Source organism: Terrapene carolina, unplaced genomic scaffold (genome assembly GCF_002925995.2).
Source record: "Terrapene carolina triunguis isolate 2854851 unplaced genomic scaffold, T_m_triunguis-2.0 Scaffold22, whole genome shotgun sequence".
NCBI lineage: Eukaryota > Metazoa > Chordata > Testudines > Emydidae > Terrapene > Terrapene triunguis.
The window spans coordinates 5763138-5789091 of NW_020664373.1; the positions used below are offsets into that span (position 1 = coordinate 5763138).

Consider the following 25954-nt stretch of genomic DNA (forward strand, 5'->3'; position numbering starts at 1 on the left):
TCTGGGGTGGGGCCAGAAATGAGGGGTTCAGGCTCCGGGAGGGGGCTCTGGTCTGGGGCAGGGGGTTGGTGTGTGTGTGAGGGGATGAGGGCTCTGGTTGGGGGTGAGGGCTCTGGTTGGGGGTGAGGGCTCAGTCTGGGGGGTGTAGACTCTGGTGTGGGGCTGGAGATGAGAGGTTTGGGGTGTAGGAGGGTGCTCTGGGCTGCAACCGAGGGGTTCTGAGAGTGGGAGGGGGATCAGGGCTGGGGCAGAGGGTTGGGGCATGGGACGGGGTCAGGGGTGCAGGCTCCTGGCAGTGCTTACCTCAAGCAGCTCCCAGAAGCAGTGTCATGTCCCCACTCCAGCTCCTATGCAGAAGTGCGGCCAGGCAGCTCTGCATGCTGCCCCGTCCACAGGCACCGCCTTCACAGCTCATTGGCCATGGTTCCTGGCCAATGGGAGCTGCAGAGCCGGTGTTTGGGGTGTGAGCAGCGATACAGAGCTCCTGGCTGCCTCTACACCTAGGAGCTAGAGGGGGGCATGTCGCTGCTTCTGGGAGCCGTGTAGAGCCACGGCAGGCAGGGAGCCTGCCTTAGCCCCGCTGTGCCACCTGACCGGACTTTTAACAGCCTGTTCAGTGGTGCAGACCAGAGCCTCCAAGGTCCCTTTTCAGCCAGGTGTTCCGGTTGAAAACTGGACACCTGGCAATCCTAGTAAATCCCCTAGATCTTCAGAGTGATTATCATGTTATGAAGATTTGTGTGATGTGCTATGGGTGTCATTTTGTTTTGCCATTATGAATGGATAGAGCTGGGATTCTAGGTAAGTACCACCACTTATTTTCCAATGTGGCCCCTTTGACTATAAAGTGTCCTGCAAGCAGCTAGTTTGTAAGGTTATGCTTACTTTTTCAGACATGGTCTGAGGTGCACCATTTCAACTGAATTCTGAAACCATCCCGGTTTAGTGGACTAGGAATTCTATGCAAACATTTTGCTCAGGGTGCATGTATTTTTTCCGTTGATGTAGGCTTTAGAAACAATTACTTTTCATACATACTAAGCTCCTTTAAACAAGAGCTGTTATCTCATGCTCCCACCATTCTTGCATTGTGTGTGTAGTGGCAGGTCGAAGGTTTTCTGAATAATTTTGTTCTGAAACAAATGGATATGTTGCATGAATTTTCTAAATTTATGTTTTTTCCTCCTACAGGTACTAATATGGTTAATGCAGGAGACATGAATGGTTCTGGCAATCTGATGGATTTCCTGGATGAGCCTTTCCCTGATGTTGGGACATATGAGGACTTCCACACAATTGATTGGCTGAGAGAGAAGTCGCGTGACACTGACAGACATAGGAAGGTAAATCAAAACCAAGTGGTTAACTATGACTTTTTATTCAAAAGGTCAGACTTTGGAAAATTAAGGGAATTAGTTTAAAAAGTCAGCTGGACTGAGGAGCTCAAGGGCTTAAATATGGAGGAGGGTTGGCATTTTTTCAAATCAACTATACAAAAAATTTGGAAATTTGCATCCCAAGTAAGAGGGAGGAAACTTGAAGAGAGAGGTTGTAGACCCACCTGGATAAATAATCACCTCAAAAAGGTTATTAGGAGTAAGCAGAGAGCCTATAAGGATTTGGAAAAGGTGTTAATCAACAAAGAAAGCTACACCATGGAGGTTCGAAAATGCCAGAATAAAGAGAGAATTGCTAAAAGTCAAGCTAAATGAGTTCTTGCTAAGGAAATTAAAATAAATAATGAGGTTTTTTAGTTGTATAACTAGAAGTAGACTAAGGACGGTTGAGGTTGGGCCACTATGCAGTGTGGATGGGAAGGAGATGAAAGATAATCAAGGTATGGCCCCAAAACTAAATGAATACTTTGTCTTGGTTTTAATAATGATGATAATATGGAATGTGGGTATGAAGGCAGTGTCTAGAAATGGAAATGACCACATCTGAGGTGGAAGAAAAACAGAAAGAGCTTAATGCACTCAAATCAGGCATACCGGACAATTCCCACCTCAGAATACTGAAAGAACCAGCACATGAGATTGCTAGTCCAGTTGCAAGGATTTGTAATAAATATATCTTTTTGGGGTAGTACCATATGACTGGAGACTAGCTAACATTGTACCTATATTTAAGAAAGGGAAAAAAGGTGATCTGGGCAATTACAGACCTGTTAGTCTGACCTCAGTAGTATGCAAGGTTTCAGAACAAATTATGAAGGAAAGAATAATTAAAGTCATAGAGGTAAAGGGGATGCAGTGTAACATGGTTTTACCAAAGGTAGATCAGGCCAGACTAACCTGATTTCCTCCTTTGACAAAATAACTGATTTTTTAGCTATGGGAAATGCAGTAGATCTAATATACTTGGACTTCAGTAAAGCATTTGACGCTGGGCCACATGGGAAATTATTTGTTAAATTAGGGATTGATATAGGCATTGTAAGGTGAATAAGGATTTGGCTAAAGGAGAGCAGGCAATGGGTTGTGTTGAAAGATGAATTACCGGACCGAAGGGAGGTTACTAGTGGAGTTCCTCGAGGATCAGTCTTGGTCCAACCTTATTCAGTATTTTTATTAATGACCTTGGCTCAAAGAGTAGGAGTGTGCTAATGAAATTTGCTGATGATACAAAGTTGGGAGGCACTCTCAATACAGAGCATGATCGGAATATTACATAAAAAGATCTGCATGACCTTGAAGACTGGAGTGATAGAAATGGGATGAAATTCAATAGTACAAAGTGCACTTAGGGTCTAATAATAAGAATGTCTGCTTCAATCTGGTGGCTCATCAGTTGGAAGCAACAGAGGAGGAGAAAGACTTGGGTGTGTGGGTCGATCTCAGGATGACTATAACCCACTAATGTGATGAGGCTGTGAAAAAGGCAAATGCAATCCTAGGATGTATCAGGCGAAGCATTTCCAGTAGAACTAGAGAGGTATTAATGCCATTATACAAGTCACTGGTAAGACATCACACTGGTTCTTGCTCATATGCTCCATGTCTAATTGATTGCCATATGTGATATTCGGCTAGATTGGCAGTGCCTATGGGGTTTTTTTTTTTTTTTTTTCCCCATAGGCATGGGGGTGCAAGTCAATTGCCAGAATTATCTGGGAATATCTCACTTAATCCATTTTCTGCCATTGCAGAGGCCCTGGGCATTGGTCCATCTCACTCCCTCCTGTTCTCTCATGGTGGCACACATTAATCTAGTCTCCTGTGGGCTGTAATCCTTTGGTTTAATTTCAGTTGTTGGGTTTAGCTTGCAGGGGTGGGTGATGTTGGTGTTGTAATATACAGAAGGTCAGACTAGATGATCTGGTGGTGCCTTCTGGCCTAAAACTGTATGACTTTATGTAAGAGATGTAGACTCAAACACAAATGCACTCATCAACAAAAGCCCAAATTATATCTATACCTAAAGCAGGCAAATGTTGTTTTCAAAACTGTTGTATCATCTCATTGTGCACGTCCTGGTTCTTGAGCAGGACCTACAAAAAGATGGTCGTAATTTGCCTTTCATTGCTCGTGGATTTCATCTGTCAATATGGGGGGGAAAAAAGGAAGAAAAAACATATTGAATCTGGTGGATTAGAGCTGAAATAATAAGTAAAATTGTTAAGGTTGGACAAATTCACTTTAAACAACTTGATCACGAGCTCTGTAAAAACAATCAATGTTTTTAGTGTTCAGTCCATCTGTGTTCAAATAAGAGTCTTGCCTTGTAGATGTGACACAACAGAACCAACTCTTATGAATCAGTGTATGTATTTTTTACAGATTACAAGCAAAAGTAAGGAATCCATATTGGAGTTCATCAAGAGTTTGTTGGATGCCTGGTCAGGATGGGTTGTAATGCTTCTCATAGGACTACTGGCAGGTATGTGCACAATAGCAGAAGTGCTGTGTCTGGAACTCTCTCTCAGTCTTCCTGCAGAGCCATCTGCTTATCTTTTACTTACTTTGTCTGGTCCCCAACTTTTCAAGATGGATGAGATAAAGAGACAGTTATGCACCCACACAGTTTTAATGCTTCACTTGGAAAGTCTCACACTGAGTGCTGACCTAGAAAAAGTGCTATTAACAAGTAATGTGATTTCTGTATTGCTTTTGAAAACATGCCTCTGAGTGGAAGTGCCTTGAACTGTTTTGACTATCTCAGCCTCTGATTCACATGTTCCTTTCTTGCTCTTGTGAATTTAATTCCATGGATAGATATTTTGATGCAGGAGGAGAGTACTGGTAGAGTACAATGAAAATATAGTTCTCTAATGCACTAGATTCATTGTAGACTGAGTTATCTCTTTATACATGCCTGAAAAAAAGAAGAAAAAAAAAAGACCCGACACACAACCAATTTCAGACTGACTTCCAGATCTGCTCACAAGCCAGACAGACATTACATATTTAACAACAAACTCAGATGGGAAATTCATTAATTTCCTGAGTTGCTCCTGTCTCCTGCTCAGTTTAGCATGTCTTCCAGTTTGGAAAGCTGCTCTCATGTTACCAACCTAAAACAGCGGCCTTGAATAGTTTTTATGCTGTCTCAGTTATGTCAATGTGATTGACTGCTAGGAAACAGCACGATGCCAAGTTTTACACACCATGTTCTCACCAAAACTAGTGGGAATCTCCTGGTTTAACAAATGTAAAGTTAGTACCCTTAATATCAGTGTTTAGAACTGTGATTGAAAGCTGTTCTGGAACATTATGGCTAAAGCTAGCTGGAGCATTTTTGTTGAAGTGAAATTTTGGCAAAATATGCTGTTTCATGGAGACACATAAATTTACACAAAACTTTTGTTGGGAAGATATGAGACACCCACACCCACCCACCCCTGGTGGTTAGGGTACCAATCTGGGAAATGCTCAAGTCAGTGCTCTGCCTGAGTTGGGAAGAAAAGCTCTGCTCTGAATCAAGGACTTGGACCTGTCTCCCCCACATTCCAAGCCAGTACCCCAATTACCCAGCTGTACAGTGAAAACATATGCTCGCTCGCTCTCTCATTCCAGTGTGGAACCAAAATATTTTGAAACTTCAAAAGTTGATGCCAAATGGAATTGTTGTCCTTCATGTATGTCGTATGGGTATGTTGAGGTTAGGATGGAGCTAGTTAACATGTTAACTAACTCCACCCTTTCCCCGAATGTGGATACAGGTTAACACCTTTTATCTCAACCGGCTAAATCGAAATAAAACATGTTATCCTGCACCTATGCTAGGGAAAAGGTTGTGGTTAGGTTGGGCTTAGTTAATGGATATTAACTACTCACAGACCTACACCTTACCACTTCTTTGACTACTGTACACCACAGACAACACACAACACATTTAATTCTGCCCTTTTAGGGAAATGTGCCTTCCAGTATCCCCTTTACCAAACGATCCTGTCCAAACACATCAGACTACCCCTCAAGATTGTCTTCTGCACACTTCTTCATCACTGTGGTGGCTTGATGTAGTAGAAAGAAAAAGGCCAGTGGTTAGGGAACTAGCCTGGAGCCTGAGAGGCTCTGCCACAGACTTCCTGTGTGACGTTGGGAAAGCCACGCAGGCCCTGATTTTTAAAGGTGTTTAGGTGTTGTTTCACTCAGCATTGCAAGGCCTTAGGGATCTAGATGGCTAAGTCCCATTTTCAAAAGTGATTTAGGCACTTAGGAGCCTAAGTCTCACTGAAAGTCAATTAAACTAGCCTGACTTTCTGAGGTTTCCGAGCAGCTGCATCTGCCATTGACTTCCTTGGAGTGATGAGTTTTCAGCACTTACGGAAATCAGGCACAAGGTTTTCTGGCTCATAGGGCTCTACCTAACCTATTAGCACACAGTACTGCCCAGGCAGGTCATTCAGTCTTTCCATGTCTCAGTTTTCTTATGTGAAAAGTAGGCCACATGTGTAGCACTTTCATCTATTAGCAGATCTCAAAGCACTTGACCCCAGCAACCTCATTTTGCAGCTAGCATAACTATGCAGTTTTCTCAGAGGCACCATAGTGTAATGGATGAAATGTGAGTCTATCACATCAGAGGTCTGGACATATGTTCCCAGCTGTGCTACAAACTTTCTTTGTGACCTTAGGCAAGTCACTTTATAAGGTTAAAAACAATCTTATACTCCAGGGGTGGCCAAACTGTGGCTCACAAGCCACATGCAGCTCTTTTATTGTTAAAGTGCGGCTCAAGGCAGCACACCCCCCCCATTCTCCACCTACCAGACTGGTGGGGTGCGGGGAAGCTCAGGACCTTGCAGTGGGGTGGTGGGATGGGGGCTTCTACCCAGCGGGGAGGAGGGTCTTGGGGCTTCAGCACTGTCGGATGCGCCTGCCGGGGGTTGTGCTGAAGCCCTGAGCCCCATCAGGCACCTTCCGTGGCGCTGAAGCCCCAAGCCCCAGCTCCTGGCAGGTGTGCCCCGGCTATTGAACTTCTGAAGATTGTCGTATGCGGCTTGGAGGGCCAGTAAGTTTGGCCACCCCTGTTATAGTCCTTATTTACTCCACCTCTGAAGTGACACGAGTATTGATTTACCTGACAGGGCATGGTGGAAGGCGTCTCTAAGGATCTGTCTATACTGCATGCCACGGGCGGCAGCATGGAGGGGATGTGTAGCTACACGCCTCAGTGAATAAGCAGGTGGCATCCACACTGCAATGTGTAGCTCCATGTATCAGTGAAAGGCTCTGGCAGAGGGGGGAGGCAGCGGTGCCTTACCCTGTACGCTGCTGGGGTGTGTGCGTAGTGTATGTACTCGACATGCTGCCAAAAGCAGGGTGCAGGGTAGATGTACCTTCAGCGAAGCTTGGGAAGTGTAGCTAAATAGGGAGGTCCATCAGAGGCTGAGGTAGAGTCCGAACTCTGCACATTTTGGACAGGGCAGAGGTTTCCTTGTGCCAGTCCCAGATCTTGTGTTTCCTTGAACCAGTTAAAGATTCTGATCAGTGGGAGGTTTTTCAGAAAATCATAGAGCTTACAGCGAAACTCACTTAGCTAGGCACATTGGGGTCAGTAGCGTTATGGTGATTTACACCGACTTAGGATATGGCCCACTGTTTCCATAGAAACTTGAGCAACCAGAAATGACAAGCCACAAAAAACCAAACCAAATCCAAAAAAAAAAAAAAATCAAACTAACTCTACAAAAGCAAATACTTGGATTGCTACACCAGCTTTCCCCTTTGCTTCTCTAGTGATCTCACATACCTCTCATTGGCATATCTGTGTTCTCCTTTAGTTTGGAGAGAGATTCTTCCCATATCACATTAAATCCTTTATTGTTGTCATATGGCCTTACAGTGGTGACAAGTATTATCCCTCTTGCTGACGTGACAATAAATGTGATGTACTTTTGAAGTTATTGCAAAACCTTTCAGTTGTCTTTAAAGAGTTTGTTTCTAATTTAACTTTTGAATACAATTGTAGTAGTTTTTCAATAACAGCATCTGGAGACAACAGTGTAGAATAAGTCCAAAATAATCACAGTAGAACCTCAGAGTTACAAACACCTCGGGAATGGAAGTTGTTCATAACTCTGAAATGTTCATAACTCTGAACAAATGTTATGGTTATTCTCTCAAAAAGTTTACAACTGAACATTGACTTAATACAGCTTTGAAACTGTACTATGCAGAAGAAAAATGCTGCTTTAATTTAAATGAAACAAGCATGGAAACAGTTTTCTTACTTTGTCAAATCTTTTTTTTAAACTTTCCCTTTATTTTTTTAGTATGTTTAACACAGTATTGTACTGTATTTGCTTCCCCCCCCCCCCCTGCTGCTGCCTGATTGTGTCCTTCCAGTTCCAAATAAGGTGTGTGGTTGATCAGGCAGTTCGTAACGCTGGTGTTCATAACTTTGAGGTTTTACTGTGGTGGAAGACAGGCTTTCACAGTCTTATGCACGATGCAAAATGCATTGGTGCTAAGGTGACTTCTCTGTTTTCACAATACTAGAGCTATGGTAGATTACGCTGTTTGATTAGGACTTATACAGGAAAGTCAAGATCTTCTCTGGGAATCCACAGCATAAGGCATATACTCAAGCATTGTTTGGCCACTGGATGTCACTGTTGCTCTGTATAATTTTTGAAAAAGCTGGCTCCAGCAATGAAGGATGAAGTTCATAAAGAAAGCATTTTAAGGACATTTTTATTCTTGGGCTTGAATTACTATTAGGTATCTATATCAAAGACTAAATCATAGTCCCATTGATCTTAATGACTAAACTATCATAAAATTCAGTAAATCAGGATTGGGCCTTAACATTATTTTTATTACTTAAATTGCTCATTTTGAAGATCTGTGTACTGGAACCAACAGAAATAGGTGTGTGTGTGCACGCACACACCCCTCCTCTCATCTACCATGTGGAACAATTTCCCGGATCCTGCAGTCCGATATGTATACGTTGATTTCTCTGCATGTGTGAAGTCCCATTAACTTCACTGGTACTCCAGCAGTCAAATGACATGCTGGCATGGATTAGCGTGCAGGATTGGGACCTGTGTCTGTATTTGGAATGTGATGTCCTATTTTATCAGGGGCAGAGCCAAGATAAGAATTATGGTGTTAAAAAGAAGCATTGCACAGTAAAATGTAGAAGAAGAGAGGATATTTTTGGAGAAGCTCAGTTCCTCCCTACTAACTCTCAGCTGTTCAGTCTAATTATTTGGCACATTTTTATGCTCATATTGTAACTGGTCCTTCAGATCATGTGTTTTGTTTCAATATAATTAGATTAATATGTGTTCCACTTTATTTTTTATTTCCTGATCTTTTTTTCAGGCACGTTAGCTGGAGTTATAGATTTAGCTGTAGACTGGATGACAGATCTGAAAGAGGGTGTCTGCTTATCTGCATTCTGGTACAGCCATGAGCAGTGCTGCTGGACATCTAATGAAACCACATTTGATGACAGGGACAAATGTCCCAAGTGGCAGAAATGGTCCGAGCTTCTGGTAAACCAGTCTGAGGTATGCAAGACCTGGTTAGGCTGGAGACTGGGAAATACTAACCATTCCCAGAATATTCTTTTCCCCCCCACTACTCTGTGATATTCTCTTCAAACAGCCTGCCTCCCAACCCCCAATATAGAGAGTTATGTACTGCCAATATTGTTACCTGGGGTTCCCACAAACATTTTCTGCTTAGCCTGTTATAAGCCCCAGGTCTCATGGGTGTGTGTGCTGCAGAAACGAAGTCTGTGAGAATGTATCCTTACTAGAATAAAAGAATTACCTCATAACTAGATCTGGGTGAAAATTTTCAGACAAGTCGTTTATTTGCTAAAAAATGCAGTTGTGGCCAACCTGAAACTATTCACGAATTTGACCTGATTAGTTTCGGCTCGAAAAATGTTCTCTAATATCTCGCGCGCTCTCTCTCTGTGGAGAACAGAGTTATGTGAGTATCCTCCACCAGCAATTTAAAAAAAAAACCCTGATGCTTGCTACAATCTCATCCGTTCAGGAAAAAAGTGTTTTGGATGTACTCTTATGGGCCCATGGGATAAGTCATCTTTGGCTTAAGGGATTTAGCAGAATAAACATAAGGTTTGACTCCACCAGGGAGAACACCACAACCTTCACTTTAATTTGGCAGTGGAATTTTAACCTGGAACTCCATATAGTCTCTAAGAACCCTGTCATCACTGTACAACAACAACTTGGTCATTCTTAACAGTAACCCCAAAGCCGTTGTTTTAGTTTTAGCTGGACTGCACTGTCTGTGGACATGCCTGGCCTAATTTTCCAGAGGTGTTGTTTCACTGACTTCACTGGAACTTGTGTGTATATGCTGCGCTGTTAGATACCAAGCAGGAATCGCTCCTGTACACTGGGTGAGACACAATGCCATGCACTTTGCATGGCATTTCAACTGTCTTAGTCAGTATTTATAGACTGTTAGTTGTTTCTTAGTAACATTAAATAAACATTGTCCCAGGATAAATTGTTGAACTGGAGTGAAGTTGTAGTTTATTAGAAATTCCCTGGATGGAGAAGAGGTGGGAAGGAAGAACCAGGGGGAACATATAATTGATATAGGCCCTGTCTTGAGGAAATCCACAGCAGGCCACTTGATTTCTGGGAGGACATAAATAGAAAACGTCCTCAAGGATATTCGTTTTACCCATATGCACCGGAAACTCAACAATCAGGTCTACTGTATGTTATGCATTGCATTAAGCATAACAGCTGGATGGGTGTGTTAGTTCACATGGAGTTAATTTTTTCACCATATTCAAGCTAGGTTTCTGATCCTCAACGGTATTATTACAGTGAAAATAACTATTAGTTTGACAAAAACAACGAGGAGTCCGGTGGCACCTTAAAGACTAACAAATGCATCTGAAGAAGTGAGTTTTTTACCCATGAAAGCTTATGCCCAAATAAATCTATTAGTCTTTAAGGTGCTACCAGACTCCTCGTTGTTTTTGTGGATACAGACTAACACAGCTACCCCTCTGATACTTGACACCATATTAGTTTGACCTGATTCTGGTGACTTCCCAAGACCAACGGAGCGTCTAAGATCTTCAGTCTTCCCGAGTCTCCCTGGCTGCTATAGTCAGTAGATCTAACTGTATTAATATTGTTGTTATATTATGGTAGCATCTAGAGGCCCCAATCAGGGACCAGGGGCCCACAAGCAATGTACACACATACAACAGAAAGTCAGTCCTACCTCTGTACAAACTCTGCAGGCTTCTCAAAGCCTTGTAGAACTTCTAAGAACAATCAAGATTGATTTAATTACAGTCAGTACAGAGAGAGATTTTTGTTCTCATTCATAAGTTACTACACCTTGCAGAAGACATCCAAACAACAGACACAAGCACAGTGAAAAGAACTGGTTGCCTTGAGTGTACAGAGGGAACAATTCACAGAACATTTTACATAAAAAGTTCTTGGAGGGTTTTTCCCAGATGTAATCTGTTCAGACTCTTCTATTTTATGCACAGCTGTGGCTCTGCTTATCATGTCTAACTGAATTTGACATTTTGGAGCCCTAGATGTAGATAGTTTTTTTTTTTTTTTTGCAAAACCATTCCCTGTGGTTTTGGGCATTATGGCTGCTTTCAGCCCCTTAAATATGTTGCCACTATGAATTCTGACACATCCTATAGGATCTGTCAATATTGTTTTAATTATAGTCTTTCTATGAAACCTCCCCCCAAAAAGCAGATTTAATTTAGAGAAAACATGAAAATAAATCAGACTACGCACCAGACCATATTTTCTTCCCGACTCCTTATTATACAGATTACCTGTGTGGGCCATCCATTCAACCCTGTGCTCTTTCCTTCTCTTATTCCAGTGGCTTTCAACCTTTCCAGACTATTGTACCCCTTCCAGGAGTCTGATTTGTCTTGCGTACCCCCAAGTTTCACCTCACTTAAAAACTACTTGCTTACAAAATCAGGCATAAAAATACAAAAGTGTCACAGCACACTATTACTGAAAGATTGCTTACTTCCTTATTTTTACCATATTATTATAAATCAATTGGAATATAAATATTTTACATACATTTCAGTGTACAGTAAATAGAGCAGTATAAACAAGTCATTGTATGAAATTTTAGTTTGTACTGACTTTGCTAATGCTTTTTCTGTAGCCTTTTGTAAAACTAGGCAAATATCTAGATGAGTTGATGTACCCCCGGAAGACCTCTGCATACCCCCAGGGATACACATACCCCTGGTTGAGAACCACTATCCTATTCCACTGCCAGTGCCACTCCTTTAAACAGCCAGCAGAGGATGCTGTAAAAGTAGGATACACGTCATCCTCCTTGTGGAGACTAAACTTGCCTCTGGTAATACACTGGAGCCATCTATTTTGGCCTAGTGTTGACTCCGACAGTCGACTCATAGGCTTAAATTTAAGCATGTGAGTAAGTGCCTTCCTGAATCAGGTCTTGGTGATGGCAGCTAAAAGTGTGGCTGGGTCACTACTACTTCCCTTCTGAAAGAACTTATTAATCTTTAGAAACTGCTGTTTAAAGTTCCAAAAGTTTGACTATAAGTGTTCAAAAAAGAACTCAATCTTGCCTGTGACCACGTGTCTAGTTCATGGAGGATAGGTCCATCAATGGCTATTAGCCAGGATGGGCAGGAATGGTGTCCCTAGCCTCTGTTTACCAGAAGGTGGGAATGGGCGACAGGGAATGGATCACTTGATGATTACCTGTTCTGTTCATTCCCCCTGGGGCACCTGGCATTGGCTGCTGTCAGAAGACAGGATACTGGGCTAGATGGACCTTTGGCCTGACCCAGTATGGCCGCTCTTATGTTCATATGTTAAATGTTTGGAGAATGTGAGGATGAATGTTATCCCTAGTGAGGTAGTCGTGCAAAATAAGTGGGATCCTAGTAGGCTGACCCAGTATAATGCAGTATATGTATGTGTGTCTGTAGCAAATACATAAAACAGATCTGCAGTGTTTACATCTCAGATTTGAAAAAGAAGTCTGTCAAAAGAAACAAATATGGTACAGCTTAATTGAATTAAGAAGCAAAATAGCTGCTTTAGCCCAATGTTTTACAGCCAAATTCTCACCAGATGAGCTGGAGCTGCTGCAGGTTCACACTAGTGTAGTTGAGATGAGAATCTGGCCCTGGGACTGCAAACCCAGACTGTCCTCTAAGGCAGGGGTTCTCAACCTTTTTCTTTCTGAGGCCCCCCAATGTCCTATTAAAAACTCCACGGCCCCCTTGTGCCACAACAACTGTTTTTCTGCATATAAAAGCAAGGACCAGCGTTAGGGGGTAGCAAGCAGGGCAACTTGCTCAGGCTTCAGCTTCAGCTCCGGGTGGAGGGGCTCGGGCCTCTAGGCTTCAGCTCCATACAGTGGGGCTTCAGCTTTCTGCCCTGGGCCCGAGCAAGTCTAATGCCGGCCCTACTTGGCGGACCCCTGAAACCTGCTTGCGGCCCCCCAGGGGGCCCTGGACCCCTGGTTGAGAACCACTGCTCTAAGGGAATAGTGAATATTACCATTGAGTCTCTAACTGAAAGCACTAGGGAGAAGACATTCATGGGGCAATTAAATAAACATTCTTCAGTTGGAACAATAAAAATCCACTATGACTATGGATGGGTGTCCGTGATAAGTGTGGAATTTATGACTTAAGTCTTGGGTCATGGTAGTTGATAACACTCTGCTCTTCTGCTGTTATCAGCAAGGCCAATCATTGATATTGTATTTGGATAGAAATCTCTAGGATTATGCTAGGGTTAGTTATTGTTATGGCATGTTTGGCAAACAGGGACCATCATGGCCTTGTCTGCTTTGTCATTCATGAGATTGGAACATAGGTTTTTCAGCATTGGGAATTGGAACAGAATAGGAGTAGTTAACACAGACTTCCTTGATTGTCTCACACGCAGCACTGTCTCATCTTAATCCTTCCCATCTGAAAAAGCACTCCCAGGACCTCAAATATAGGTTATGGACACTACTAGTCTTCACGCAGAGGCTTCCCTTGTCTCTGTTCTGGGCCATGAGGCAGCAGAGGGAGAACCTTTAAAGGTATGCATCATATTGTCATCTTTAGACTGATGAATCACAGCTCCATGCTGCCTATTGGATCAGTCCATTATGGGCTCTTTTTTGGCTATTGGCGTGTCTAAATCAGGGGTTCTCAAACTGGGGGTTGGGACCCCTCAGGGGGTCACAAGGTTATTACATGGGGGGTTGCGAGCTGTCAACCTCTACCCCAAACCCCACTTTGCCTCCAGCATTTATAATGGTATTAAATAGGTTTAAAAGTGTTTTTAATCATAGAATATCAGGGTTGGAAGGGACCTCCGGAGGTCATCTAGTCCAACTCCCTGCTCAAAGCAGGACCAATCCTCAGACAGATTTTTGCTCCAGATCCCTAAATGGCCCCGTTAAGGATTGAACTCACAACCCTGGGTTTAGCAGGCCACTGCTCAAACCACTGAGCTATCCCTCCCCCCTGTTGGTACTCAGAGGCTTGCTATGTGAAAGGGGTCACCAGTACAAAACTTTGAGAACCCCTGGTCTAGATGGCTTTATTATTTGGATGGACACATCCAGTTGAAACTCAACACAGAAAAGGTCAAGGTCATGCTCGTGGGTAGGGAAAAGTGTCTTGAGGAAAACTTGGGCAGGCTTTGTATGTCCATTCCAGGGAGAATGGCGTCACTGGAGATGGGTGTGGAACTTGGAGGTAACCACTGACTGCTCGCTCCGCAGTTACAACAGTGATTTAGAGTGGCTATTACTATTACCATTTCCATCCTGGTGGGAAAGCCCATCTGTTTATCTTGAGTACAGGCCTCAGCATGATTGCTTGTGCTTTTGTCACAGGATAAACGACTGTAATACATTCATAATTGGGCGTCCTTTCAAATTGCTTTGGAGGCTGCGACCCCTGCAGAATGAGTCATTTACCTTATACCTTCAGATAAGAGTGAGGAATTCAGTTATACCCATGTTCTGTGAGGTGCACTGGCTGCTATTACACCAAAGAATATAATTTAAGGTATCAGACTTAGTATGGAGAGCCTCTTCATAATCGAAACCCTCAGAACTGGATTGATCACTTCGCATTCTATGTCCCTGCCTGATCATTACAATTAGCCAGGTTGGTTCTGGTCTTGGCCCTTCTATTAAAATTAATGGAGAAGTGTTGCTAAATCCCCGGCTTTGAAAATCTCAGTGTCCCCAGAGAGGCCAGCCGCTCTCTCTCATTGGCTGGCTTTAAAGTACATTGCAAATCCCTCCTTTGAGGTATTTTTTTCTGGCTGTAACTGGGTTTGCCCTGGTGCTAGATTTGTTTGATGTTATTTGGACTGTGTATATGTGCTTACCTTTTCTTTCAACTGTTTAAGTGTTTAGTTTGGTATTTTGTACAGTGCGTGAGAACCTTACAAAAGACACCATATAGATTGATTTAAATAAACTAAGATGCTGCATCTATATATCTTTGTGGAGCACAAAAAAATGCAAATGTTCACATTTACTGAGGCAAAAGCAGCTTCAAACATATTACTAGTGTTGCAATAATTGAACAGAACCTGCTCCACCCCACTCCTAATCCTAATAGAAACATAAGGTTATTTCATTGCATTTGTCTAACAGTGTTTTTGCTGTTATTTTTCCAGGGTGCAAGTGCTTACATTCTAAACTATTTTCTGTACATTATGTGGGCTCTATCTTTTGCTTTCCTGGCAGTCTCCCTGGTCAGGGTGTTTGCTCCTTATGCCTGTGGTTCTGGGATTCCAGAGGTGAGTTTCTTCCAGATGGATGCAAATTTGAAAACTGAAAAATCATTTCATGTTCCAGACCTGTGCTATCATATAGCTATGCCTTTGGTATATGAACAAGCAGAAGCAAGGCATTTTAATTCCCCCCCCGCCCCCCACTGGACATGTCTTTATATTATGCCTTTTGCTTAAGCTGTGTTCATGTTACCGATCTAAATTCTTCATTTTAGACTCCACTCAAAGGCATATGCAATGGCTGTTGTTTTGGCCAACAACCCAAGGACTGAACTTGGACACTCCCAGAGCTAAAAGCATGAACTGCTACAACTTGAGCTAAAGATCCAAGACTCCCTAGCTGGGCTGTAACAATTCATATCCTCTGTGGATTGGACACAGAGGGGGGCCATAGTGCATACTCATCAGTGGGTTACACATAAATATTTGCGTGGAAGTCCAGCAGATACAATTACGTGTTCCAATTATAAGGGAGAAGATAAAAGTTTAGGCCAAGATTTAAGCAGGGGATGGGAGGGAGGGAAAGGGAAGGGAGGAAGATTCAAGACCAAGCTTTCCAAAGTAACTAGTGATTTTGAGCTCCTCAATTTTTGGGGGCCCACCATTTGGAATTCCTTTAAAGGCTCTGATTTTCTGAAAATCAGGTGTGTCAAGCTGGGTACCCAACATTCAGGCAACCAAAGTCACCAGTCACTTGAAAAATTGGCCCTAAATCCATATTTGGGTTCTTAAATGAGTGACCTTGAAATCAAGGCGATCTACAGGTTACTCAATACTTTAATAAAACATGTCAGACGCTTATTTAAAAAAAAGTGCTAAATAACAGCTGGATATTATTGTTTAAGAGCCTCCATATGGATTTCGGAGTCTAAATTTAAGCTTCAGTCTTTGAAAGTCTTATCCTTCTTCTTTAGATTTAATTCAGTGTACAGAGCTGTTTGCTCCTTTCCTCACCTCTAGGAGAGCAACCCAAGAAATCTAAAACTGATTAATCAAAAATCTGGAACTGGTTGGAAAAAATAATTGCAAAACCCTCCTGAAATATTGATATTGTTTCCATTGCTCAGGTGTCAATATGAAGCTATTTTAATTTTTTTTCAATTTTTGTTGTAACTTTTAAAAAAAATTTAATAAAAATATTATCAAACATTTTCACTTACAGAAAACCTGAATTTTAATAAATGAAAATGTCTACTGGTTTTGATAACGTTTTGGATAAAAATTCTGATAATGAAGTCAGAAAAGTCAGAAGTAAAAAAAGCCACTTTTTGATGAAAAACTTTTCATTTGCAAAATTTTGAGAAGTATAAAAATCAACAAACACCAAAGCCAAAAACCTTATTTCAATATTGATTTGAGTGTACTTTTAGAAAACTTGCTTAGAGATTGATTTATTTCTTTATATCTTTGGGGAAGAATACAAAGGAAAAAAGGAAGGGGGGAGTATCAATCCATGTAAACTGGAACTTGGAATGGTGTGTACTTAAATTGACACAGCTTAGTTGGTTCTCGCTTTTAAAATCCTGATGGTCTTAACTCGTGCTATAATCTTGTAAAGGATTTTTTATTATTATTTTACGTGTATATTGCTTTAATGCCTATAAGCTAACCAGGTCACGCACTCTAGAGATGTAGGCACTGTACAAACATATAGTAAATCATAGTTCCTTCCCTCTCAAAGGGCTACAAGGCACACTAAAACTGCTGTTGCTTGAACACGCTCAGTCAATTCCTTTTACACTGCAGTCAGTAAAGGAACTCCCATCAGAAACTGTGCCGCTTCAGATGCCAAGCCAGCCCCATGTCCTAGTCCCACTGGACTGGATTGCTGGAACAGGATGTAGAAAAATAAAAATCACTGCTAAGAATGGTGGCAAGTAATGTGTATATGCTAGAGTTACCTTCAATTTAGACATGTTTTAGAGGTAAATTTCAAATCAGATTTTTGCCTGTTGACTTTGTCTGTTTAAATATGGCAAGATTTGATCCATATTTTAAAAAAATTAAGAGAAACTTGTTCAAACCAAGATCTCTGCCAGATTCAGTTTCATGCCACTGTAATATTTTTTTTGTGATGGAATTTTTAGAAATAACAAAACATTTTCTGTTTATGGAATCTGCCTCCCACTATAATTATTTTGGTTTTTTTGGTGACACTCATTTGCATCTGATTTAAGCCCTGATCCTACAAGCCAATCCACATGGGCAGCATCCTGTTGACTTCACAGAGGCAGGGATCCACCCACAATAACTAGCTTGTAAAATTGTTGCCATGTTTACCCACTACTCATGTTAACCACTAGTACGATATCACTGTAGAAAAGTTGTCTTAATCTTTTGCTCTGTGCATCATTGGCTTCTAGTCTACTATAGCTGTTAAGCTGTTTTTGCAAAATTGAAGTTGCAGAAGTTTATTTAGTTCTTCAACCTATTCTTCCTGCCTTCCAGATAAAAACCATCCTGAGTGGTTTCATTATTAGGGGCTACCTAGGGAAGTGGACACTCTTAATCAAAACAGTCACCTTGGTTCTGGTGGTGTCTTCGGGCCTCAGCCTCGGCAAAGAAGGTCCTTTAGTGCATGTGGCTTGTTGCTGTGGTAACTTCTTCAGCAGCCTCTTCTCAAAGTACAGCAGGAATGAAGGAAAGAGGAGAGAGGTGAGCTTGGACTCAGATTGTCATTTCTTTCCCCTTAAATATAGTCAACAACTCAAAGGGCTCATGCCTTGAATGCAAATCTTTGTGTTGCAGGTGCTTTCAGCTGCAGCTGCTGCAGGAGTCTCTGTTGCTTTTGGTGCTCCAATTGGTGGTGTACTTTTTAGCCTGGAAGAGGTAAGAGCTACCAGCGAATCAGCTATGTTTCACTTTCATGATGTATGTTTGCAGAATTCATTTGCATCAGTAAAAATACTTTCCCTTGATTCCTTCCTTAAGAATCCTTTTTTATTTTCCCAATATTGTTACGCCATATATAAGCATATATAATCTGTAGTTGTTGCCAATAAGAAGTAACCCTGTAGATTAGCATAATGTTGGCGGAAGAGGAGTAATAGTCTCCTGGAGATAACCAAAGGCATGGTTGTGCTCTGTGTGTTCAGCATTTGACTCCATATGAAAAGGTGTATGCCTTGAGCATTCTAACAAAAGATTACAGAAACTTGCTACCGCATGTCTAGAGATCATAACTGTTCAACAGCTTGCTTTATGATTCATCTCACGTTCATTTTCCATTGTTCGCAATTTCCTCCTCAAGTCTGAAAATGCCTTTCCTTACAGATGTGTGACCACGTTCTGGTCGCAGACACACCCATGTATGTAAAGTCATACTAACCACAGACGGAATGCAGTAGGGCCTGTGGTGCTACAGAAAAGAGAGTAACTAAATCAAACACCTTACCTCCCACTCAGTTAAGCATTCACTGTCTCTGTTTGTTTTAGGTTAGTTATTATTTTCCCCTGAAAACCCTCTGGAGGTCATTTTTTGCTGCTCTTGTGGCTGCCTTTACTCTGAGGTCCATCAATCCGTTTGGAAACAGCCGACTGGTTCTTTTTTATGTGGAGTACCACACCCCCTGGTATATGGCTGAACTTTTCCCATTCATTCTGCTTGGGGTCTTTGGAGGTCTGTGGGGGACGCTCTTTATCCGTTGCAACATTGCATGGTGCAGGAGGCGCAAAACAACCAGGCTTGGGAAGTATCCAGTCCTAGAGGTCATTGTGGTAACTGCTATCACTGCCATCATCGCCTATCCTAATCCATACACCCGGAGGAGCACCAGTGAGCTGATCTCTGAGCTTTTCAATGACTGTGGTGCTTTGGAGTCCTCACAACTCTGTGACTATATTAATGACCCAAACATGACCAGGCCTGTAGATGACATCCCTGACAGACCTGCTGGCTTCGGAGTCTACACTGCAATGTGGCAGCTGGCCCTGGCTCTGATTTTTAAAATTATCATCACAATATTTACTTTTGGCATGAAGGTAAGTTGGAGGGTGTGTAAAGTTCACAGCTACAATCCATATTGCGTGTTGAAGCTAGACTTTTGCATGACAAGACCTGGTTAATATTAGAGCTTAGAGTGTCATGTTCAGGTTACATACATCTGGCATAATACCAGGGATGTGTATCAGAACATGCAAATTCTGAAGCACAAGGCATTAGAAAATTAAGGCTTAATTAGGATTCTGCTTTGATGGCAACAGATTCATCTAAAGATTCAGAAATTAGCAAGAGTTCCACAGACACTCATGGTGTCAGGGGTGAATTGTAAGATGCTATCACATAACCATCTCGTGTCTTTCATTCAGTGTTTGTATTTCATTGTAATATACAGAGTAACTCAATTTAGCTGTAGCATGCTATCTATTTTTGTATGACTCGCTTCCCCTGCTTCTCATCAACTTGCATTAGATACAAAAAAGACAGTATTGGAATGAGCACCCTTGTTGTATCTTCTAGGTTTCTTTGATTTTTCTTGGTTTAAAAAAAAGATATTGTACTTGAGCATTTAAATTCACTTTTGCCAGTAAGTCAATTCAGCTTGATTCCCACTTCAACTGAAGTTGATTCCCACTTCAGCTCCCTTGGAAATATGGAATATTTTATGTTGCTGTATATGTTGTTGAATTTTTGTCTCAGTATAGTGCAGTGTAGCCAAGTTGCACTGATTGTGGGAGCCATAAGTTTGAATTTACTGACTATTTATTACATTTAAAAGCTCACGAGATTATGCAAATGTGCAAAATTTTAAATAAAAGCTCAGCTGTAATATTCCACCAGTGCAGGTTTTATTGGTTTGTTTTATTTTTTTCCCTCATTGTGTTTGTCAAATTTTGCTTTTTAGAAAGAAAGGGGAAATAGAGTTCTGTACATCAGACCAAATGGCTAAAAGAAAAAAGGTGCTGTTTAAATGTTAACCTAGAGCAATCAAGGGTTATTTTGGTTTAAAACCCCCCACTCCAAACAAACAGGGGTTTTGTGGTCCAGATTCCATTTTATCCAAGCCCAAACTACACAAAATGGGCAGAGGCAAGTTGTAGCTACACGGTTGGTGATGGGGCCCATTTCTAAACATACGTTTGTCTGTATAAACTAGTAGCTCGCATTCACATGAATATATTGATGGTTTTATTCCAAAAAACGAAACTATTGAAATAAACCCAACAGTGTGATTATTTTGCTAACCTAACCAACTGCTATTTTATCCGTGTCTAATTTAGGACCTGTCTATAGCAGAATGAATCAAGTTCTGCTGAGCCACCCACTTTAATATGGTATCAGTGCCATATGCTAAGCTAAAACCCATTAAAGTCTATCTTGCAAAATAAGCTTGAACTGAGGATCCATAGCCTAAAAGGCCTAGTATTTTTTCCATGTGATGCTCAAACTTGGGGTTCTCCTTATGGTGCTACTCTTACTAGATTTAACTCAGTTAGTTTGTTTTATAAGGTTTCACTCTGTAATTGTCTTTGGAAATAATAATAGGATAATCTCAGTCAAGAAACATGGGTTTTCTTACACTGGGGATATTGTTAATAATAAAAAGCCATTTAATGATTAAAATATTATTAACACTATCTCTCAATTTTAGTAGATTTCCTGAGTTGTAGGAACAAACAGAGTCCAAGTTAAGTGTTCTTAGACTCCTGTGGATTTAATATAACTTGATGGAACTGGAGGAGGATTTGAAATAGGATGGTGACGCCTTTCACTGATGAAGTCTCAAGTTCAGATGTGGCTGAGGTTGATACTGGCACAAAGTTATCCTTATGGCTGTTCAGTAGCTAAAAGTTCTCAGTACAGTTCTTTAGTGCAGTGCTTCTCAAAGACCAGTCGCTGCTTGTTTAGGGAAAGCCCCTGGCGGTCCGGGTCGGTTTGTTTACCAGCCGGGTCCGCCGGTTCGCCGCTCCAGGCCAATAGGGGCTGCGGGAAGCGGCGCGGGCTGAGGGATGTGCTGGATGCAGCAGGTAAACAAACTGGCCCGGCCCGCCAGGGGCTTTCCTTGGACAAGCAGCCGACCAGCTTTGAGAAGCACTGCTTTAGTGGACACCAGCATCAATTGGCAGTGTCAGCAGAGAACCCGAGGAGAGAACAGGCAAAGAGGCTTAACACTCTCTAGAGAAGGTCGTACCTGAACAGGAATGAGAACACTGGGGAAACTAGCACTGCTGCTACCAGTGCCATACCTTTCCTCTGGGTAGAGAGAGGATTTCAGCCTCCAGGCTTTGGCACTTTTCTCCAGCTCTAACTTCATTTTCAGAATTAAAAAGATATTTTTAAAACCCTACAGAATTTATAATTGGCTACCAAACAATTTCTTCCCCACCAATAAATCTCTCTCCTACCTGAAAGACATGCTTGATATTTTACAGAAAAGTGACTTAGCCAAGCTAGAGCGATTGGTTCTCTCATTTCTTCTTTTCTGTAGTATTGCTTAGTGCCTTGTGACTTGACTGTACAACAGACAGCAAGGCATTGATTCATAATGCTTCCTGGAAGGTGTATAGCAAATTCAGATGAAGAAACGATCTACCTCATTTCATCTATGAGCATCAGATTCCTCATTTCAATGTGTATGCTGTTTGGTGTTTAATTTAAAATCCAATCTAAATTACACTGATATTTAATAAAGTAAATAAAGGTGAACAGCAGTAATAAAGTTTTAAAGTATCCCATATGGTAGAGGTTCATTTCTAGGTGCTATTTACAGTTAAGCCTATACTTTTCAAACTTATGACACACAAAAAGCTACGCCTTCAGAAGAGGAGAAATTAAAACTATGCAATGTGCAAATTTTGAATCTAAAAAAGAAGATTGCTCATACCAATACTGAGAAATAAAGTTGGTGTGAATTCAGGAACTAGGATTAGGTCAAATAGATAAGCATGTATTTAAATTATATATTACTTTTTAAGTACCTGTATACTTCCAGTCATTGCAGAGGACCATCTCAGACCAAGGAGAAGATCCACTAAGATTTCCGGAGAGTTGTGGGGTCTGGCACTGGCTCCGATAAGGGATGTTGGTATTCTATTACTATATGTCTTACATGCATAGCTGAGACCTTTTGGTCAAAATGATCACTTGTCTGTATTTCATTTAAGATCCCTTCAGGCCTCTTTATTCCCAGCATGGCTGTGGGAGCCATGGCTGGTAGAATGGTTGGAATTGGAGTAGAGCAGCTGGCCTACCACCATCATGACTGGATCATCTTCAGGAACTGGTGTAGACCCGGAGCGGATTGTGTCACCCCAGGGCTTTATGCTATGGTGGGAGCTGCAGCATGTTTAGGTACAGTAAGTGGCGGTCTTTATTTGTGTGTGTGTGTGTGTGTGTGTGTGTGTGTGTGTGTGTGTGTGTGCTACAAGATGTTTTCCAGATGTACTGTGGGTTTTTTAAATTGTTAAGAGAATTTCATGCTCATGGAAGCATGCAAGTTTGCCACTCTGACAATCCTGGAAACAAATTATACGATCAGGCACTGCACAGGCAGTAGCACTGAACTCTTCCTTACATTGCCCCATCGGTGTACTTTAAACGTGGTCTAGAGGAGAGGGGGTAGTTAGTTGTCCCTGCCCAGTTACACTTAGTCTTCTCTGTTGAATCTGCCAAAAAGGATGTCAATTGCAAACAATATGGGGGTGAGTGGGGAGAGAGTTATAAAAAGAACATGAGTTTTCTTTTTTATAAAGAGCAGGAAAACTCTTCCAAGAGGCTTGCTCATTTGCGATGGCTGTGATTTCCACTGTAATTACCCACTGATTTAAAATATTCCACTATTGAGCCAAGGAAAGCCATCTTTGGTCACTACAAATTTTGCCCAAATTGAAATAATTGATCTGGAAGTGAAAGGTCTGTATCCCATTACTAATCACACAGGCTATATTCAGTCTTTCATCTCTGATTATAGGTTCAAAGCCTGGTTCCTTTGAATTCAATGTGAATTTTGCTATTAACTTCAATTGAACTGCCATTCAGTCCTAAATGCTAATTGTTAAAGCGAGCCCAGTGATATAAACTAAATCTCGTACATCAAATGCCAAGTTGTACATGGAAAGGAAATGTGAAAACATCAATTCCAAGCATGTTATTTCTTCTTTCATTTTTTACTTGACCTGTATCTTACATAATTTCCACTGCTGCTTGGTATTTGGACTATGCAGTAATGGACATATATCACAGAATTGGGCCTTGTCTACAACGAAGCTTTCTTGTGTAGATGTATCTTGTACAAGCAAAAGAGTGCTTTTGCCGATATAGCTTATACAAGCGCTCTGAACAAAATAAGCTGTTCTGGCAAAAGGAATCCTGTGCCAGTTGAACTTCGTCTAGCAGTTTTGCTGGCCTGGATATGTCAGTTAGGGTATGATTTTTCACACTCCTATGTTCATAGCTATGCCAGCAAATTTTAAGTGTAGACCAGGCCTTAGTGTAATTCAGTAGGCTTCCAATGAAAGCTGCATCCAGAGGAGCACTGGCAGATAAGTAGGATCATTTGTGACACCAGTCATGGTAGGAACCTAATGTCAGAAATAGTAAACCAGCCTCAGTTGTCCTTTTTTATTCTTTTCTTTAGCATTCCAAAACAAAATTGATCAGTGTAGACATTTTGCTTTTATATTAAAGAAAAGTTCTTTACTGTGCATCCATTAGCAGGCAATCCTATTCTGTTTTTACAGCCACAAACAGCTATGTAATAATTGTAACTGCATAGCATTACCCATGCAATTATATAAAAACAACTTTTAATAACCTATTTTCTTATTTCTCCAATCTAAACAATGGCATTGTATTTGGAGATCTAAGAATATCAAATTATCACAATTATCTTTCTGACATATTACCTGGAGAAACGTATACAATTGTTATACTGTGATTATGATTCTTTATATATTGTAATGTAAAATGCAGCAGTAAACAGATTAATTATAAAATGACACACAGAAACTACAGTGAAGAATGTTGATGCTAGAACTGATTTATATACAGAGGGCATCACAACCAAGCTACAAAAACACATTTCATGGAAGCTGCTTACATTATGACAAGCAATTTACAGAGGTTGATCGAGGAGCGTGCTATGTTTAATACAGTTCCCTTAATGCTTCTTTTTCTTTGAGTGTAATCCTTAATCAAGTATGTTTTCAAATTAAACCTTCAATATAATCAATTGTATATAAATGAAGAAGTCAATAATGAAATTAAACATGTCTGCACTTTAGCACTGATTTTCCCAGAAATACGGGCCTAGTAGTTTAGATTGACCCCAATCCAGTTTTGGTATGTCATGTATCAAGTATAGTTCAGACATGTGTGTGCTTGCTGTTGTGCCAGATTATTTAATTAAGGTAATCTCCAAGCACGCAGGTACCAGAGTCCGTAATTATCTGCTTTTCACATGCTAATAAATTTGGGTTGAGCATGTCACTGTAACCTTTTCTGTTCAAAATTACAGCAGATGAAATGGAAACCTGTACTTTCAGTGAACGACACACAGTGAGGGGTTTGAATAATTTCATGCCTTTATGAATATAAGATACTAGAAAGCCAGAAGAGTTGATACATTTATAGATTTTTGTTGTTGTTTTTTTTTAGGGGGGAACCTGAATGATTTTTTTCTTGGCAGGTGGAGTTACCAGAATGACTGTCTCCCTGGTGGTTATTATGTTTGAGTTAACTGGAGGCTTGGAGTATATTGTACCTCTAATGGCTGCAGCTGTGACAAGCAAGTGGGTAGCAGATGCCTTTGGGAAAGAAGGGATCTATGAGGCACACATCCACTTGAATGGTTACCCATTTCTGGATGCTAAGGACGAGTTCACACACCGAACACTAGCAACAGATGTCATGAGGCCTAGGCGTGGTGAGCCTCCACTCTCCGTTCTGACACAGGATAGTATGACAGTGGAAGATGTGGAGACATTAATCAAAGAGACCGATTACAATGGCTTTCCGGTGGTGGTTTCCAAAGACTCGGAGCGTCTCATTGGTTTTGCACAGAGACGGGAACTGATTCTTGCAATAAGTGAGTAAAGAGTACAATATAGATTTTAATGGGAATGTAAAGGGTATTAGTGATACTGTGAAGCATGTACAAATAGGTAAGTAAGAACAAAACTGAATGTTTACTCCAAAGGATGTGGAAGGCTGTTTCTACCCTTCTTTATAAGAACCATGCCAAGCAACCTCCCCACTACAACATACCTTCAGCCAACCTCTGGGGTTTAATTCCGCACTCCGTTATGCTGAGGTAAATCTGAACTCTGTTGAAGCCGTTGGAGTTAAACCAGTTTCAAATTGGTGAAAGTCAAATCAGACCATGGTCAGTAGCATCTCTAGTCTCCAACCAAATCTTTTGTCACTCTCAGCAGTAAAAGTCCGAAGATATCTGTGAACCTCAGCCACTACATAACAACTTGCAAAGTGCTGGGGCCACACTGTGTTAGTTTCTGTTATCACATCATAGTTATTCTAATTTGTAAGCATTTAAATCTTGCAGATCTTGGTGACCTGAAAGATCAGTGGTATGATTTTCAGATGAGTGGAGGAGGGGAAGCTCCTGAGTTCTTTGGAAAATAAAATCTATAAATAGAAAATAACAGCTATTTTGGTGACCGCCTTTCCTGCTTACAGGGACTTTTTCATGAAGTAAAAATTGCTCTGTAAACCATGTACTCTTCACATTTTAAGCTGCTCTACTTAAAAGGATACTA

The 25954-nt window shown here is 41.2% G+C and overlaps 1 protein-coding gene across 2 annotated transcripts in view; it reads left to right on the forward strand.

Annotated features, from left to right (window-relative positions):
• The first annotated feature begins 1199 nt into the window (after positions 1-1199).
• The window catches only part of LOC112114875 (H(+)/Cl(-) exchange transporter 4), a 34009-nt gene continuing 9254 nt past the window's right edge, over positions 1200-25954 (forward strand). The window contains exons 1-9 of one of the 2 annotated variants that reach the window (XM_024211794.2): positions 1200-1343; positions 3780-3879; positions 8778-8965; positions 15125-15247; positions 17690-17896; positions 17990-18070; positions 18677-19222; positions 22346-22532; positions 24868-25266. In XM_024211794.2, the coding sequence (XP_024067562.1) occupies positions 1200-1343; positions 3780-3879; positions 8778-8965; positions 15125-15247; positions 17690-17896; positions 17990-18070; positions 18677-19222; positions 22346-22532; positions 24868-25266 (1975 nt within the window). The remainder of the gene's footprint in view (positions 1344-3779; positions 3880-8777; positions 8966-15124; positions 15248-17689; positions 17897-17989; positions 18071-18676; positions 19223-22345; positions 22533-24867; positions 25267-25954) is intronic. The other variant, XM_024211795.2, reaches the window with a different exon arrangement.